The sequence below is a fragment of the Melanaphis sacchari genome, unplaced genomic scaffold, assembly GCF_002803265.2.
Source record: "Melanaphis sacchari strain LSU unplaced genomic scaffold, SCAv2.0 Contig49_pilon_pilon, whole genome shotgun sequence".
Classification (NCBI taxonomy): domain Eukaryota; kingdom Metazoa; phylum Arthropoda; class Insecta; order Hemiptera; family Aphididae; genus Melanaphis; species Melanaphis sacchari.
This window is the reverse complement of record NW_020271334.1, coordinates 77,512-96,450: the sequence shown is the minus strand read 5'-3', so window position 1 is coordinate 96,450 and position 18,939 is coordinate 77,512. Positions and strand designations below refer to the sequence as shown.

At 25.0% G+C, this 18,939-nt stretch overlaps 1 protein-coding gene across 3 annotated transcripts in view; it reads right to left on the bottom strand.

Annotated features, from left to right (window-relative positions):
• Nucleotides 1-18,939, bottom strand: part of LOC112598654 (lachesin-like) — a 74,124-nt gene that overhangs the window by 30,185 nt on the left and 25,000 nt on the right. For all 3 annotated transcript variants that reach the window (XM_025345180.1, XM_025345179.1, XM_025345178.1), the window contains exon 3: nucleotides 2,463-2,679. In XM_025345180.1, coding sequence (XP_025200965.1) covers nucleotides 2,463-2,679 — 217 coding nt within the window. The remainder of the gene's footprint in view (nucleotides 1-2,462; nucleotides 2,680-18,939) is intronic.

The window sequence follows — 18,939 nt, the reverse complement described above, 5'->3', positions numbered from 1 at the left end:
ACAAAATAGTAATTTTTAACTTTAAATTGATGAAAATACAAAAATTGTTTATCGAAATTTATTTAATGATTCATTTAACGTCAAACTTTGTCATTGTATTTAATAGTAGATATTTTAATTATATAATTAAATATTTATGATTTTTAAATAATTTATAACTAAATTATTTAATAATAGCTACACTGAAATATTAAATAAAGAAACACTCAATAGCTTGTTGAAAGTGGGAGCCTCAGTCACAAATTTAAAACAACTAAAGTAACAAAAATGTTCTTATATTGACACTGTTAATCTTGAAAATGTTGAGTATATTTGATCTTGGTTGGTTATTTGTTTTTCTTATTAATTAAACAGCTAACAAACTTATAACCAAATAATTATAACTTAATAATATAACACAAAATTATGACAAGAGAAAAATTAGTTGTTTCTGTATAAAAAAAATAAGAGCATAATATATAGATTAGTGATAGTACAATAATAAAAGTATTTATTTTTTTAGTTATGAATTGAAGATTGTTTATTTATTTTTTAAATTCTAGGTAAACCAAAAAATGTTAGTTTAACTAACTACTGCATTCTATGTTGTCTTTTCTTCAATAACTCATCTTGGGCCAGTTAAAATGCATATTGCACTTTTTTAAATTTAAAATTAAATGCAATATATTATACTTTAATTAAGTCTTTTTTTTTTTTTTTAATTGCTTAGTAGTGTTTTTGATAGCATTGGAAATCAACAAACAATAGGTGAAGACACGGAAGCAAGCCTGAGTCTTGAGAGCCTTGAGCATTTCTGTTCAAAATTTCAGCAATCATTTAAAATTGTTGTTCAATATCAATTACCCTAGTTATTATTCCTGTTAAATTAAAAGACAACCGTCTCACTGAAATGCAGGAGTTAAGTACCAGTTCTGCATTATATTTTGTGTCATTATAGTGACTGATATTTTTTTATTATTAGTAAGCATATAAGCACAGAACCCAAATATGTAAAAGCTTAAAGGTCTGTTTATTTTAACAGTTTTAATTTTTATAATATACTTATATTTATTACTATAATGAAAATTTTATTTTTGATTAATTCGTTTCTAGAAAAATTCTAAAATAATATTTTCATTTGTTTATTGATACTCGTGTTTTTTAAATAATTCCAAAATTAAATATATATAAAAAAAACTTTTTCGAGGAATTTTTTCATCACCTAAATAATGTATGGGTATTAATATTTTTTATTTTTTTAAACATTATTTTGGAAATTTTCTTCAATTTTTTGTAATTATTTGTTTTTGCATAATTTAAATTGTCATTATTAAAAACAAATATTAGTAAGTATATCCATTATTTTATTAATTTATAACTCTAAAATATTAGCGAAGTGTAGTAATTTTATTACATATGATTTAATTTGATACTCAGTAAAATTTTGGACTAATTTTAAAACTAAAGAGAAAATATTAAATTTCAAGTTTCAAATTATTATTAGTTGATATCAACGTTTATGATTAATCTTCTACAACCTATATCAACGATACAAAGATAATAATTACTATCCGGTTCGCTAAGAGCTAATTTTCAATTTAAATTCATAATTTTTGTTTTATTAATTTGTATCAACTTTAAGCATTAAAAAAATCATCATAATACTATAGTTTTTAAGTTTGATTTAAATTATAAAATTATTATTTATTTCATATTCAAGACGATTCAACAAGCATGTTCACTTCCTTTCTTATATTCAATAACGGAGTTATTTGAAATTTTAACTTTGTTTAATTTGAATATACTTAAAGATATTTTCTGATTATTGAAATTTTTTACTCTAGGTAATTGTGGAGAATTTTGTAAAAATACAAACTTCTATTTTTCAAATTAGAATTTTTTTTATTCTAAATTATTTAGCATACAATTTCAATGTATTGAAATCTTGATTCGCACGAGTAGTTTTCGAGATATTTTAGTTTTTATATAAACTATAAATAATAAGTCTAAAATAACAGGTTTGAAAGATATGGGAATAAAGTGATTTGAAAATTTTAGTAATTAATATCAATTCATTATCAATAATTACAATTTGTAAAAATGGTCAAGTATAATAAATACTAGATCCAATATCACATATATTTTGTATCTCTAACTATTTTTAAGGGCTATTATTATTAGTATAAATATTTTATTTATTAAAAAGCATCACGATTGCTTAAAAAATTGTTCACTAAATAATTTACAGTTAAAATATGGTTTTTATTTCAAAAACAAAAGTATGTATCACACAGAACACTCTTTTATCAGTATAAAAAATCGTAAGAATTTTAAAATATGGTCTTTAAGTTTATTTGCAAAATTATAAAACCATAATTCCAATAAATTAGTTATTAAATAAAAAAATTAGGGCGAGCTTGTTTGGTGAATCACCCTGTGCATAATAATTCATATACTAGAATATAGAATATTTTACTGCTTACCAAAAATAGTCAGATTGACCAAAAACTTAATTTTTGGCTCAGTATTAACTTGGCACTCATAAGAACCCATGTCTTTCGGCGATACATCTTTTATCTGCAAATTCCAAACAGCAGAATCTCTCAGAGGATGTTGAATTCCAAACCGGCCATCATTAGTAAACAAATATGGTCCAGAAGTAAGTATATGTAAGTCACGCATTCTAATCCATGACAAAACCTAAACGTTTTAAAAAAATAAGATATATTAATACTATAAATTATTATTTTAATTTTCTTATAAGAATAACGGCTCACAATTCTAAATATTTAAACTATTTAACTTTAGATTTTCAATAAATAATTTTTATTTTAAAATATAATATTACACAAACTATTTTTTAAATATTCAATTTCTATTCAAAATTAAAATGGTGCTGTCACATAAGAATAATTTAAGACCAACCATAAATATTATAAAAACTCCAGCCTTAGCGCTATACATTCTACTAGTACACCCTATTCATAAGAATTAAACAGTACTAGAATACTATACCTAGTTTACCCGTAAATATAGATACTAATATTATACTAAAATATTAGAATTATTTTATTAATACTATTTTGAAAGAACAAAATATAAAATATAAGACTACCAATATAGCACCAATTTATTTTTATTTAGTATTTACAATCTATTTATAAATTTAATTTAAAAAAACTTGATTTTAATTTACTCGCTTATTATTAATATTTGTTATGGTTATTTAATTGTTTTTCAAATATTAATTATAATACAATAACTATAATCATATTGAGTAATTCAATAAATTTCCGAAAAAAAAATTGTATTCGATAAAAATATAATTATGCAACTGATTAATATTCTTAAACAATTGTCAATTGCCAAGAAAACGACACAAACTATTTTTAACTACTTTTCATACCTTTATAAAACAAACATTTGATCGAAATTATATTTTATGAATGTATAAAAATATCTCATTTCTTGAGAATTTATCAACAATATAACACAAGTATCATAAATTTTAAAGTGCTGTCATCACACAGGGATCAAGTTTTTTTATAAAAAGAAAACAAGCCACAGTTTGAATTGGTACGTGAAAAATGAATTTTATATTTATCAAATCGTGTTAAAAGTTTCAAGTCAAAATAACCAATTACAAAGCTATTCAAAAATGTAATTTAAAGCACATTCGTGCTACTATTCTATACTCATTTGGTTTGTCTTCTAATATAGAAATGTTTTAGTAAGATCCATTCATTTTCGCATAAAACTCCGATAAATCTTACTGAGCATAAAGTGTTACGGGTAAATGTTTGTTTGGTTGAAATAAAGGAGACAGATTAGCCACGACAGGGTAAAGGCTGTACCAAATAATTCACACATTATGTTACACGATGTGTAAAAATATTGCCTAATATAAACCACCTCTTTCTTGTTTTGGATGAATGCCTGCAAAATGAAATCTACAATAACATATTCAATATTCAAAGAAAAAGTACAAAACCATATTATTCTGTTGAGAAGTTGATCAAAATATTTACATAAATGAAATAAAAGACCACATTCACATAACTTAATATTATTATAATAAACTTGGCTTACAAAAACATTTTAAAAATGTGAGTCTTAGATATTATATTATGTAAATCATAAAATTATTTGTTAACAAAACAAGTTACACAATTAAATATTAATAACCACTCTTATTGACTAAAAATGTGTAATAAAAATTTTCTTTCGGGAATACCAACTATCTTATATACTTACAGTTTGCGTTCAGATTGCTTTAATTTTTAAACAATGTGAAAATCACAACTTTTCATTGAAAGTAACATGTTTTTTTTAAAAATACTCAGCTATAATGGTAAAACGCATTGAATAAATTTAATATGATTTGAACAAGAATTGTAATCCTCTTACCCGAATGTAACCTATAACTTCAATTTTCCAACAACTTAATACGTAAATGTCTAATTATAATATATTATTATACTATTTTAATTTATACTTCATTAATATCATAAAACACAGCTAATCTGATATTATGCTTCCTATATTAAAAAAATATATTGATGTTACTTTACTACCCTACTACACTTCACATCACATTTATGTATAAAAAAACATCAATAATAATATTTAATCATACGAATTAGAAATTATTATTGATTAGTTAACATTTAAAATATAACTCATTTACTCATGAAACGATTAAGTTAAGTTTTAATTTTCGTTCTAAATAAAATGTAATAAGATATCCAGAGTATAATTCGAAGTATTTTTTAGTGTTTTCGCGTTTATAAATGCTTACATTTTTAATTCTATTACACATAAAAACATAATTATATGACTATTAATAATATATTTTTTTCCATAATTAAAAGTATAGTTCATAATTCATTACTGTTTAACAACCCTTCAATTTTCCACGTATAAACAGAGAATTCGTAAATAAAATTTCTGACAGTTTATTTGAAGCTTAAGTTCTTTATATAATTTTAAATAATTAATTTTAAAAATAATTAAGACACTAAACATTAAAAATCGATTGAAATATAACATTTGTATTATTAACAACGTTGTTGTTTCATTTAAGGTAGCGTGACGTATCTCGTGTAAACTATATGTAGAACACCTAAACTTACAAACGTACTGTAAGTTGAAAGTTGATTAATATTAATTAATTATATAGATAAAAGAATAATCCCACATGCTTGTTGCTGTTAATTATCCCTGTTGAAATTAAACACAGGTACTGATAAACATTATTACTATTTATTACACTAGAGTCTCCCACAATAAATTAAAAAAACAAAATTGAAACATACTACCGGTGTACACCTGTTACGGTATTATTGTTTAAATTTAAGATTAAAATGCATTATTCTTAAACACTTTTTAAAGTTAAAAAATAATTATATTCAAATATTTAATGGATATATTATAGATTCGAATATAATTATTATTATCTCTACAATCAATTTAGTACAATATGAGTTAACCTTGAAAGTAAATACTAAATACCTACTATGTCTACTAAGTTAAAATTAGTGAATTTATTATAAAATTTTTAGTTATAATTGTTTATAAAATTTTAACATTTGATTACAATAAGATTAACAAAGCTGGTACAGAAAATTAACTATATGCATAAAGAACACGCGCATTCCAATTTCCCAATTTCTAGTAAATATCTAATAATATTTTAATCATAAATCATAATAATTATAATGGTTTACTATTTAAATATTATAACAATATTTCAATTATGTATATATGTATAAATAAAATGGCTTTAGACATTTTGAACACAATTAAAATTTATTTAAAATTTTAAGAATCGTCTTGTTACAGAATCATTACCTAGTATTATTATTAGTATTATCACTTATATTATAAATGATCGCTTAACGTTGAAAATATGAATATATTTTATTACACGTCGCTGTCTGATGTGATTACTGAGGATTGTCTACTTATAATAGTTTACATTGACTCCAATGTTAATCCATCAGTTTGTTTACAACAAACACGAATATATTTTTTTTTTTTTTTTTTAACACCGGAACGTTATAAACAATAATGCCATTCGCAATAAATTAATTCTGATTATTTATTTGATAGTTTGTTCTTGTATCTTACAAACGACTTACATATGAGCGTAAAAAGGATCTTTAGCGGTAGTTTAAATTAATCTACACATCTCGTGATTTAACATTCAATGTCATGAAATAGCTGCATTTTCGCCTTAAAACTCTGCGGGAACGCGATTACTTGTACATAAACATTATTTCGTCTATAAAGTTCGTTGCAAGTACGTCGACGTGATCGCGCATTTGAAATAAGCAGTCGTCATACTGATATAATATCAAAAACTATATGCCGTGGGTATTCTGCCTAAATACATAACGCGACGACATAAACGGGAATTAATTAAAACCGTTGAAATTAAAATATGGAGAATCGTAACGGAGATAATATAACTAATAATTTTATAAAACTATACGGTTTAATAATATACGATTAAAATGTTCAGTTTCCACGAGCCCGGGTGACAGTAGAACTTATTAAAACTGTTACGCTGGCAAAATTATACCTGACTTTTCGCAGTTAAGTGAGTATGCACGTCGTAATTATATACGATATTTATTGTTAATTTAAATATTATGTAAAGAAACAGTTGACTTCCGTCTAAAATAACTTACGCAGTTACGCACTTGACTTTGAAACGAATACTTCGCATGAGTGAAATAATAATAATAATATTATTATCATTGCGTCGCGCTTGTATGGTTTTAAGTTATTATATTGTTATCTAATTGAAATATGCACAGATGAATATTGCATAAGTAGGTAGGTATATATACGTTTTCAGACATAATTATGAAAAAAAATTATACATTTCGTTTTCATTTTTATTTGCGTTTGCTCACTTGAATACAACATATTTTAACAATGTACGCCGATGTTCCGATGTTAAAACAAATATTAATCTTAGAATTAAAACTTTCGGCATTCCTTATTGAGTTAAGTACCAAGGACCACACAACCTCTCTCTTTCTCTTTCTCTCTCTCCGGGAATTACCTTTTGTTTCGTGCAAACTCCAACTCAGCACCAAACAAGTACTTAAACAAAGCATTTCGATCGATCGTCAGATCCTATTGTGTGCGATATTCTATTTTACTTAACATCAGCGTAACTAAACGTTAATGTTATCGAGCTGAACAGCGCAATCTAGAAATGGATTAATCGATATTTTTACGCGCGCGAATACGACACCATACAACGTCACAACGTCTAAGAAGCAACCGTCGATATACGAAGATAACATAGAATACAGTAAATATTTATAATTGGAACTACAATACAACACGCGTCAGTGTATATTTTACATTCGTCCTACTTGCCTACTACTTATCATATTATTATATAACACGGTTTTTACGAGGCAGCATTTAATTTATGCACGCGCGCACAGCTACTACGTGGTCTATTAGTATTTATAATCCACTCGAAAGCTCGCGCGTATAACGTATTAAATTATTTCACGTCGTAGTCTTCATCGAGGAAAAAAATAAGGTTATAACACAACCGACTACAAAATACCGCAAATACCGCGAATACCGCCCACCTAATAAATATACGCGTATATTATTATATTATAATGTAATATTAAACGGAAATTTCAATGGAGTAACAATTTTTTTATCGTACCGAGTCACTCGCTCACATCGCTACTATAATAACGAAATGCAATAACACAATTACGGTATGGCTTAACGCGGCGCGCGAGTGTAATAATAATCATAATAATAATAATAATGATGATGATGGTGATGATGATAACGATGTAAAATAATAATAATATATTACATTATTGTTATTATCGTGATAGTAAAGTGCCGAGAGAGCCATGTGTTCGCCGCGGCGACAACGGTAGCGACGGCAACCCAACTCGCTCTGGGTCGTGTCTGCAGTTTGTGCGTGTGGGCTCCGTTCGATTTATGCGTATCCGACGAGGTTCGCGTCGACTCGCCACCGCCACCGAAGCAGAGAGAGCACACGACGACGACTACGACGCCGTGTGTCATAAACTCAATTTAATTTATTAACGGATACGCTCGGGCGGCGTGTTTACACAGCCGATGCTGGTGCCCGTAAAACAGTCCCAAAAGTGGTCGGAAGAACACTGCGTATAATAATATTATAATGGGTCCATGTTGACATCGACGTCGTTACCGATTTTAACGGCAGTACCATATTATAACGGTGTATCGACGGCGACGGCGGCGGCAACGGTTCGTAATAAATATTATGCGTGTAAGCGAGGTCCCTAGCAAATCTTTGTTCGAGGAAACCGCGCTTTTAATGAATACGTCTTACGACAAATGCACTGTATGTGTATAATATATATATATATATGCAAGGAGATGTATTGAAAATATGAGAAAGCCAATGTATGTTATCGAATACGCCAGAAATATAATTGTAGGAAATTACAATACAATATTACAATATTACAAAATTAGAATAAAATTGTTTCAATATAAAAAATAACGATTGATAAAATGATAATATACAAACTCTTACCGCGTACTGCGCCACTGCGACAGCTGATAATAAGATTTACGCGACAATTATTAACGTAAATTAAAAAATCACACAATAAATTACGCGGAAATTACCAACGCAATTAAATACGGTGACTTGCCCCGCCTTAAGACGGTCGCGGCGGCGCCCGTATGAATAGGGTCCGTCGAGGATAGATCAACAAAGGGGGGAGGGGGTGTCGCGTCTAGAATATTCGGGTGCTGTCGCGGCGACACAGACGCATTTATCGAATGACCGAAAATATTTTCAATCATTCCAGATCTGTACCCAACAATGCGCATATACGATGATTTACAAGTAAATCGCATCCGCTCGGTAAATGCGTATGCACGACATCGTTCACAGTTATAGGTATATGCAATACGAGTACTTATCATAATAAGTTATGCGATAATAATAATAATAATAATAACAACGACCGATAAAGATGACGCGAGACGCGCGGGGATCGTGACTTTTTTTCGCCGTGAAAATTCGGCGTGTTGTGACGTGAAGTACAGCGTTATAATATTAATCGTATTTCTATTTATTTTTCATCCGACCTGTTGTTCATTATATTATCGTTTGAGCCGCCGCCCCTTGAGCGGTGAAACGAACTCGATCATACCGCCGTCTCCATTGTACGCCAAGCAAGAACGCCGGTATTCTTCTCCTCGATTCGCGATGACGACGTTGCGATTAAATTACTTGAAACGCTATCCTTATCAATATTCTCTGCGTGCATGTAAGCGGTTGTGTTTTCAAATTGACACGATAGTCTTAAATTATTTTAAAATTGCCCCCTTATTTTGTACATTATTGCCGCACCCTTTAAATTCTACACGTCTTATTATAACTTATGTGATGCTTTCATTGCAATAATAATTATACCAATAATGAAAATATATTGTCTTTTGCTATCATCGAACATTGAAAAATCTTAATAATGACTCTGAACCTGACTGTAATCGACATTTTAAATTATTAATTAGGTACCTCATACTCATATACCTACATAATAGGTAGTTGATTAAACGATCAATTAAAACTATTTAAATATATATATATATATATAAAGTAAAACCTGTCCTGTTTGGAATTGCACGGGAATGATAAAAATTTCTTTTTTAAGCAGGTTTTCCATGCAATTGAATAAAAAGGAAAATTCCGTACTATAAAGTTACAATATTCTGCATGATTAAGATTTAAGGTTATAACATTTTCCGGCCAATAATAAAAATTAAAATGTTGAAAATTAATAAATAGCATAAGCTACAATACATTTTAAATTTTAGTAAATAATTACACAATAATATGCATTAATTAATAATACATTTTAATTCTGAAATTTGAAGAACAAAATATTCAGTAAGTATTAATCAAATAATAATATAATAAAATAAATTAAGCAGATTAAAATACAATTAAAAATTCCAAAATTCGTATAAAGTTTTGTCCAGTTTTTCTTTAACAATTTACAACTTTCTTCTATAATTTTCATTTTTTAATTTAAAATTAAACAAATCTTTGAGGACATTGTGAGAACAAGTAAGACGAAACAAAAGACATAAAAACTATGACTTTACGGTATGACATTAATGAGCACTGAAGATATAGATTCAAAATAGAATGTAGTTATCTATTGACACGTATTAATCATGTTGACCTTAATAATTGTTTAATAACAAAAATAAATGTGGGTATCAAAAATATTTTTTTTTTCATTTTATGATATGTTTTTCCGTTTGTTAAAGGTATACATAAATGATTTACGGGACCAAAAAAAGCTTTCCGTTTTACGTTAGACAGGTTCCATTTTATCAAGGGTTTAATCCTATGTTAAATTATAGAAATCTGCCGGGACCATGATAAATTTCCGCACAGAACAGGATTCCATCTTAACAAGGACCCGTAAAAGACAGGTTTTACTATATATATTATAAATATACAAGTGTATGTATATTATCACTTAGGTAATTAAATAGCCGTATAGGTGCTATTATAAATATTAATAATAATAAACTAAAATAGTTAAATTTCACATAATTTTAAGTAATGACAATAGTCAATAACACAATAAATTGCACTACCGTCGTTGAAATAAGCTATAATAATAATTTATGTTCCTTCACCAAGATCGCATATATCTCTGACTTAAATACGAATCTCGAGTTCATAACAAAGTAATACATAGTTCTTGTGAAGGTACTTAAAATATTATCCGAATTTAGCATTTTTGTAAGATTTATTCACCCTTATGTTTAACTTCACTATTTGTATTAGATTAAATTTGCACAAAAAATAATAATAATAATAATAATAATAAAGTGTTTTAAATACTTCAAAACGCAAAAGACATTCACCATATTATTACATATCAAATAAATAAATAAATAAAACCAATCAGATAAATATTTATACACGCCTGTTATGAACATGACATTCAGTAAATTGGTTGACATGCAAAATTATATATGGCTAAAAGATAATAAAAGCAGAAGTATCGTTATAAATTATTTTGTAAACGTCAAACCGTTGATTAAAAAGTAATAATATTTATATTTAACTAATACTCATACTATCTAACAATTAAAAGTTGTATTATATTTACTTAAATATTACCATGAAAAAAAAAAAAATAAATAACATAATTTTTTAACATTGCATATACATTTAGATTTCGAGTGGTTTCTCATTTAAGTACTCATTTTATCATGGTGTGTGTGGATTTTTTAAGTATACAATAAATTATCAATAACATTTTTCAATTTTAAAAAAATAGGAATGATTTTGAATATAAAAATGGATCTAGTTTCTGCTTTGAAGAGGTAAATTTAAATATTTGCAGTACCAATGTTTATGTTTGGGAAAAACAAGCAAAAAATGAGAATTTCTACGCAAATCCAGTTTTTGACATAATTAATATTGTTTTTTTTTTATGTAACTAAAGAAAAAATAACCATAAATACTTCAAATGTTCACCCAAATATTTATTTTTATAAATATATTTTATATTTACAATAAAATTATAAAAAATATCTCGACTATTTTTTAACTACTTATAAGTATAAGAAATTTTCAATTTTTTGTTTTTATAAATTCCGATTAAAAATGATTTACTTACTAGAAATGCTTGAAAATTTAATACAAGATCTTGCAAAAAATATTTTTAAATATGTATATATTAAAATTATAAAATTATATAAGCACGATTTTTTTTACATGCATTTGAAGTTAGAATTTTGACGAAATCCGTCAAAATCAAAAAAAGTCGCAAACTATTTTGTAGTTAATAATTCATTAAAACTTTTTTTTTTATCTAAGTTTTTAAAATCTAATACAATATTTTTCATGAGTAGTTACTTTGGAATTATAAAATCTAAAAAAATACGTAAAGACAAATTATTTTTAAAAATATATTGAGTTTTAATTTAAACTAAATTACCTATTTAAACGATAAACAACGATTATATAATTATTTAATTATAATTTAATAATATTATTCGTAGGAACTGTAGGAATTTAAACTTACCGTATTTACAGAAAGATCTTAATAAATTTTGAATTATCTATACATTTATATAGATAATATGGTATAAATATATATTTTTATAAGAATTAATTACTATTAACATAATAAATGCAATATTTTCTAAAAAAAAAGTTGTATAAACCTACTATAATACTAAAAGTAAAATAAATGACTTTAATTGCTATATCAAAAAACCATTATCACTTGGTGATATAAGCTGATAAACCATTTCCACTCAAAATTATTCTTTGTATACAATGACATACCATTCAATTCAAATTTAATTGACCTATAATAGTGACCCACTCAATACCTATCTATATCAGAACGGTACTAACCTACTATTTTCGTATTGAAAATAAAGAAAATTCATAATATTTAAAGCCACTTATAATGAAGCAATTTGTTTCGGAAAACAATGTTATGAACATTAAAATTCCAGCCCTAATATTTATGATAAATGTAGTTACATTTAATAAAATAAATAAATAAATCTATTTCATCATAAAAATATTTAAATAAATGTAAATTTCAAATATATCTACATATTCCAGTATTTCAAAAGTATAAATTAATAAATCAAATTATTTTGTAACACTTTCAAAATTAATGCTGCAGTGTACGTAATCTCATAAAAATACAAGTATTATGTCATTATATGATAAACATTAAAATATTGGTGTATAAAAATCATCATAGTAATATAGATATAAATTTAATAGTGTACAAATAGGTACTCTATTTATAATAATATGGATTTTTATTTGACACATTAATCCTCGAATTCTCATACGGACATATCATATTTATCGTTAAAAATTTTAATTAAATATTCATACTGAAGCCATAAGTGATTATTTTCAATATTTTCAGTATTGCACTTTGAACATGAATATATGCTAGCACTCTGTAAATATTTGCTTAAATGATGATATAAAGAGTATATTTTAAGTAATTATGAATGAGTGAAATTCTTTTTTCGTCTTTTAGTATACCTATAGGAGAAAAAATACATTTATTAGTCTGTTTGTATTATTAACTGCAGTATTTATTAAACGGGTTCTGTGAAATTTGAATCTTGCCGACACCGTGGCGAATTATTTGTAAATATTTCATTGCTTTAAAATTCCTAAAAAACAAATAGGTATAGTTTAGTTTGGTTTTATGTATTAATATTTTATTTGAAAATAACCAGCTATTAAATCTTGACATACTCATAATTAAATAAGAGACAGTTTCAAACTTTTTTACGACTAATAAACAGTACGTATGGTTTATATCTACCAAAATAAAATATTTAAAAAATAAAAACTGTCAAAATTATTATAACTATCATTAGGAAAACTAAAATAACAAATAAATTATTCTTATTAATTTATTATATATCTACCTAATTTTTTAATATTTTTTATTAGTTTAAAAAAAAAAAAATAACAGTCATATTATAAGTGTTGTATAATGTAAATAGTCGTCAATGTTATTTGTTTTGTTTTTTGTCAATAATACAGGAAGGATTAAATTTTATCAAGTAAGATATTTTTATTAAAATAGGTTAGGCCTATGAAGCAAATGTGCAGAGGCAACAAAAATTGTGTAATATTTAATGCCGCCAAACAACAGTGCAGAGGACTTCGGGCAATTCGGGGAGTCCTGGTCGGACCACGGTCGTCGAAGTATTTAACGAGATACGGAAGGACTACAGGAATATTTTTGTAAACAGTGTTTTTTTTCTTTTTAAAAAAAATGGTTCCCGACCAATGATTGTATAATTTGTTTGAGTGACCACACTATTCCGTCGTACTCTTTTCTTTCGATAGAAGTATATCACATCTGAATAAATTAAAACTCCTTAATAATGATTATTATTCAAAAATATTGTGAAGGTTAAATAAATCGGAAATCAATAAAAAATTTTGCATAGACTATTTAAAAGTTTTATAGTTAAAGAACATTTGGAAACCAAAAACTGACATTTACGTTTTAAATATTTTTAATCATAAATTATAATAAATTAAATTTCTCTCAGTTTCGTTATAGATAATTTATCATTAATTTCAACATTATGATAATGATAACATTTTAGCTTGCATCAAAATTATCAATGTAGTATGATAAATTTAAAATACTCAGTTTTTGTATTATTGTATCACATCCGTACCTTTCTATTTTTATAAATAAATTTCAGGGAAAAAAATACATCGTTACTAAAAATATATTAGGTATTAACTACAAAAATTAAATTTATTTAAAGAATAATTCCATTCAAAATAAATATTATTGTTATAAATTAATATCATCATATTTTGTTTAGCCCAATTAAAATTGGAATATTAAAAAACAAATATATTTTTAATAGATACGTAATATAATTTATTTACATTATAAATTAAATTAAATATACCTATATATCTTGAATTGCAAAGAAAATAAGATAAAAACATCAAAATAATTTTTTATTTATTAATATATTCATATTTAACAATTTTATTAATATTTAAATGAAGCGTAAATTGGTAAACGTCTTCGTTCTATCAAACAACTTTTTTTTTTCAAAAACAATACAGGTTAAAACCAATGAACCACTTTCACTTTTTATATTATTGCAATACATATTTTTTATTAATATTAATTTTCTAATTTACTTATTTTGTTTATTGTGTGTACAGATTTTAAATGATTATTTTATTTATAAAATAAATTTAACAAGGTAATTAAATAACAATGATCACAATAACACAATACAGCACTATTTTTACATCAAATTATCTCAGTGTGCATCTGTATAAAACGACTTTAATATTCAAATCATCAGTCTTTTAACAGTTCCTAACGCTTGAGAGCATTTTGAAGTGTAGTCATTCGAGTACATATTAAAGTGACTCTTAAAATGTGTTAAATGGTTTCGAATGTTTCTAGATGAGTTTTTGACCTGGTCAATTTGAAACCCAACGTAAAAAGGGAAAAAATTAGAAATCTACTAAACAGTTCAAAAACCCATAGTAAAAACACAGACTTATATGTCGACTTTAATAACTTTTGGTTATAAATTTACCAAATCTCGACCGCGAATTTCCATACAAATCGAATTTGTTTGTAAATATATGCATACCAAAGTTTTTAGTTTTATTGCCCCATAAATCAAAATAGTCGGTTTTTATTTTCAAATAAAACAATAGTGGTTTGTTTAAAAAATTAAAGTCCATTTGATGAGAGAAACAATTCCAGCCCGGCGGGTGATCCGATTGAAATTTAATACTTTTTACCGAGGAGAAAAACTATACTATACTATTTTTATAGTAACCTTAAAGAAATATATCTTAGCAGTTTATTAAATTATCTATATATCAGTAAAAACTAAATTTATAGTTTTTTTTTTCTACTAGATGTTATGTTAGTTCAGTCAAATACCAAATTTATTACTTATATCATATTTTTGACAAGCTGAATTCAACAATCATTATAAATATTTTAGCATAAATAAATGTGTGTTTAATCTTTTTATTTGATACAAAATATATAGCTACATCAATATCATTATCCTGAATATACTTTAACAATAATCGTCTTAAATATTGTGTATGTTTTTATTTAATCCATAATTGTATTAAATCATTATATAGATAACCAGGTTCTAGCTAACTATTTGACAGAATAATTCATAAATTGTACATAGTTAAAACAAAGTTTTTAAAATTATATCTTAATAACTGCGAATAGGCTTGAAGAAATCTATTTGGTTTTCAAGTATCTTTCTATTGTATCAACAATTAGTTATAACATAATTTTAAGTCCTAAAATGTGTACCACATTCATTTTATATATTAATACAACAATAAGACATTATTTATGTTAATATTAACGTATATTTTATACCATATGATCACAAAAAAATTCCCATTTTAACCCTAACATAAAAACACATTTATCATATTTCTAAGTTCTAATAAATTCGATATTACACCACTTTACTTCATTAGATAATAATAAACCTTAGGTACTTATTTTTTAGTGCAAAAAAATTAATGTATGAGTATTATTAATTTATAAATACTACCGGTATTATTGCTTTAAAATAAAATAAGTTAAAGAAGTTTAATTATGTTCTCAGAAAATTACGTGAATTGACATTCGAGTAAAACTTTTTATTATAATTTGATCAGTTTCATATGAGAGAAATGTATAATTATTATATTTGAGATTAAGGATTTTACATAAATCAAAAGATTCTTGTTATCGCATAAAGTAAATTACAATATCCACATTATCTACATTTGTCATAATAATATATGAAGCATAAACTAAGTCACGAGAAAGTTTTAAACTTTTTATGACTGCAGGGAATTCAAAGTTATAATAACTCGTTTTTATAAAATTTCTAATTTTATTTAAACTTGGAATGTTAAACATTATAATTCAAAGTTCAGCTCATACACATATTACAAGTGAGAAATTGGCCATGTTTTTCTGAGTAAATTCTTCGGTTTAACATATGGAATAATAATATACATTTTATTAAATTAATAATTAGACATAATAGCATAAAATATTACTTTCTACAACAACCAACCACTAATCTTTTGGAAATTATTAAGAAAACTGTTACTACTATTAAACACCTATCTCACTTCACTTTCTTATTGGTTTTAACTTTTATTTGTTCCAAGCTATTTATGTATTATTATTTTTTTTTAATTTGAAAAAAATTATAAATAAACAAATCAAAATTATTTATTTTTTTCCCTAAATAAATAAGGCTATATTTATTTATGTTTCTTAAAAACTGTAAACAATATTATTATGATATTATAATTTTATTATATTATATGAAAATAGATAGCAGAAAAAATCAAATATTTTTGATATTTTAAAAATTTCGTAGTGTTCATAAAACCCAAAATCTGTAAGAAATATTTAGATAATTTATTAGTTTTTAGAAAAAAAAAATTAAAATAATACTTAAGAAAAATCAAAAATGTTTAGCTAAAATTGTAAACATTCAAATAAATTATGCAAATATATTTGTCATCAATCTTAAAATAATATAATGTATTTTTCATATTTTATTTTCAAACAAACTTATAAAATTCCAATTGAAAATAATAACTAAATTTATCTTGTTGATAATAATTGTTGTTTACTTTATTATATTCATTCTTTATAAATATGATCAATACACGCGGCTGTCATGATGAAGTAGGAAGTTAAGTAGTATAATTAATTTTTAATAAAATTCTAACACTTCAGTATAATACCAAAGCTTAAATTAAACAATAACATTCGAACATTACTGACCACTGAGAAGTTAATTATTAATTATACGTATTTATTTTTCTCATAAATAGTATTTTTCAGATAACCATATAAAATATATCATTATACACGTATACCGTTTTACTTTAATTTAGATTGCAATGTATAACTGTAGGTAAAGTTAAGGTAATATTTTAAACTAAAAAACATTTCAATCTATTAATATTTACAGTAAAGCTATAACACTTTACAATATGAAATATGTTATTATTTATAAAATATATACATATACTAATGAAGCATCAACACTCAGATTGTATTCTCATTTAAAATTATAATTAAGAACAAAATATACATTTCTGGTGTTGGTTTTTAGATGTATCGTTAATAATATAGCAGCACAAGATATTGTGAGCTTTCTAGTCAACAGTAGAAATTATAATTTTTAAGAAGGTACCTTGTTGACCGTGGCATCATTCCAGTTTTGAATAGTTAGTGAGGGTCAAACATTTTGACTTGCTCATATGACTGAAAAAACTGATCACTTAGCTTGCAAGTTTCATTCCAATTTTTCGTGCGAACAAAACAATTCCCATTTTACGTTATTTTATATATTATAATATTATAAGTAAAAATTACATAATTTTATTGCAAAAAATACATGTTTAGCCAATTAAAGTACCTATCTTAGTTGTATACATTTATATTTTTCTAAGAGGGTTGAACAAATTAAAATACAATACTAAAAAAAACTGCTTAAATGTAACTATCAATTGTACATACTAGCTTTGAAATGAAATAAAGTAATTTTATTGAAATTAAATGTCAAAGCTATTATTATTTTTGATATAAATACCCACATAAAAATGTTTGTGTATTTTTTAACTATACCTAATAATATCCGCATCATCCCCATTCAATAGAAGAAAAAGAATAAACAATAATAACTCGCACTTAAAAATATATATTTTATAACACAACAAACACGCGCCAATTTTATACATACCCACGCAAATATAATATATTCTAATGAAAAAAAAAAAAAGAAAAAAAACATAAATATTAAATATTATTGTGACTATAATTTCCAGGACCTATAGAATATTGAATATATTCAAATTTCCAATATAACCACAAAATTATGAAAATAGTCATGTATTTTCAATGGAAAAAGCCATAGGGCTATTTCACAATCAGACCTGATAAAATTAATAAACATTTTAGATAAAATATCAGAGTTTATGATAATTTATTCACACTCGCTTCTTTTAATGCTCAGAATGCTAATGTGATGGTATTTATATTAATAATTTATAATATTTATATTATAGTTATACACTCTTAACTCACAAAAAATATTAAATAGTATTAGAGAGGAAAAACGAACAAAGTGACCAGGGATCAGAGCCCCATAATGAAATAATAATAATTAATTACTAAGAATATTTGACTAAATTTGTGTAAAATGGAGATTCTCAAACAATATAGTATTAAGGATAAACATCACTGTACACTTTAAACATAATATGCATTATTATTATTATTACTATTATTATTATTATTATTATTATTATTATTATTATTATTATTATTATTATTA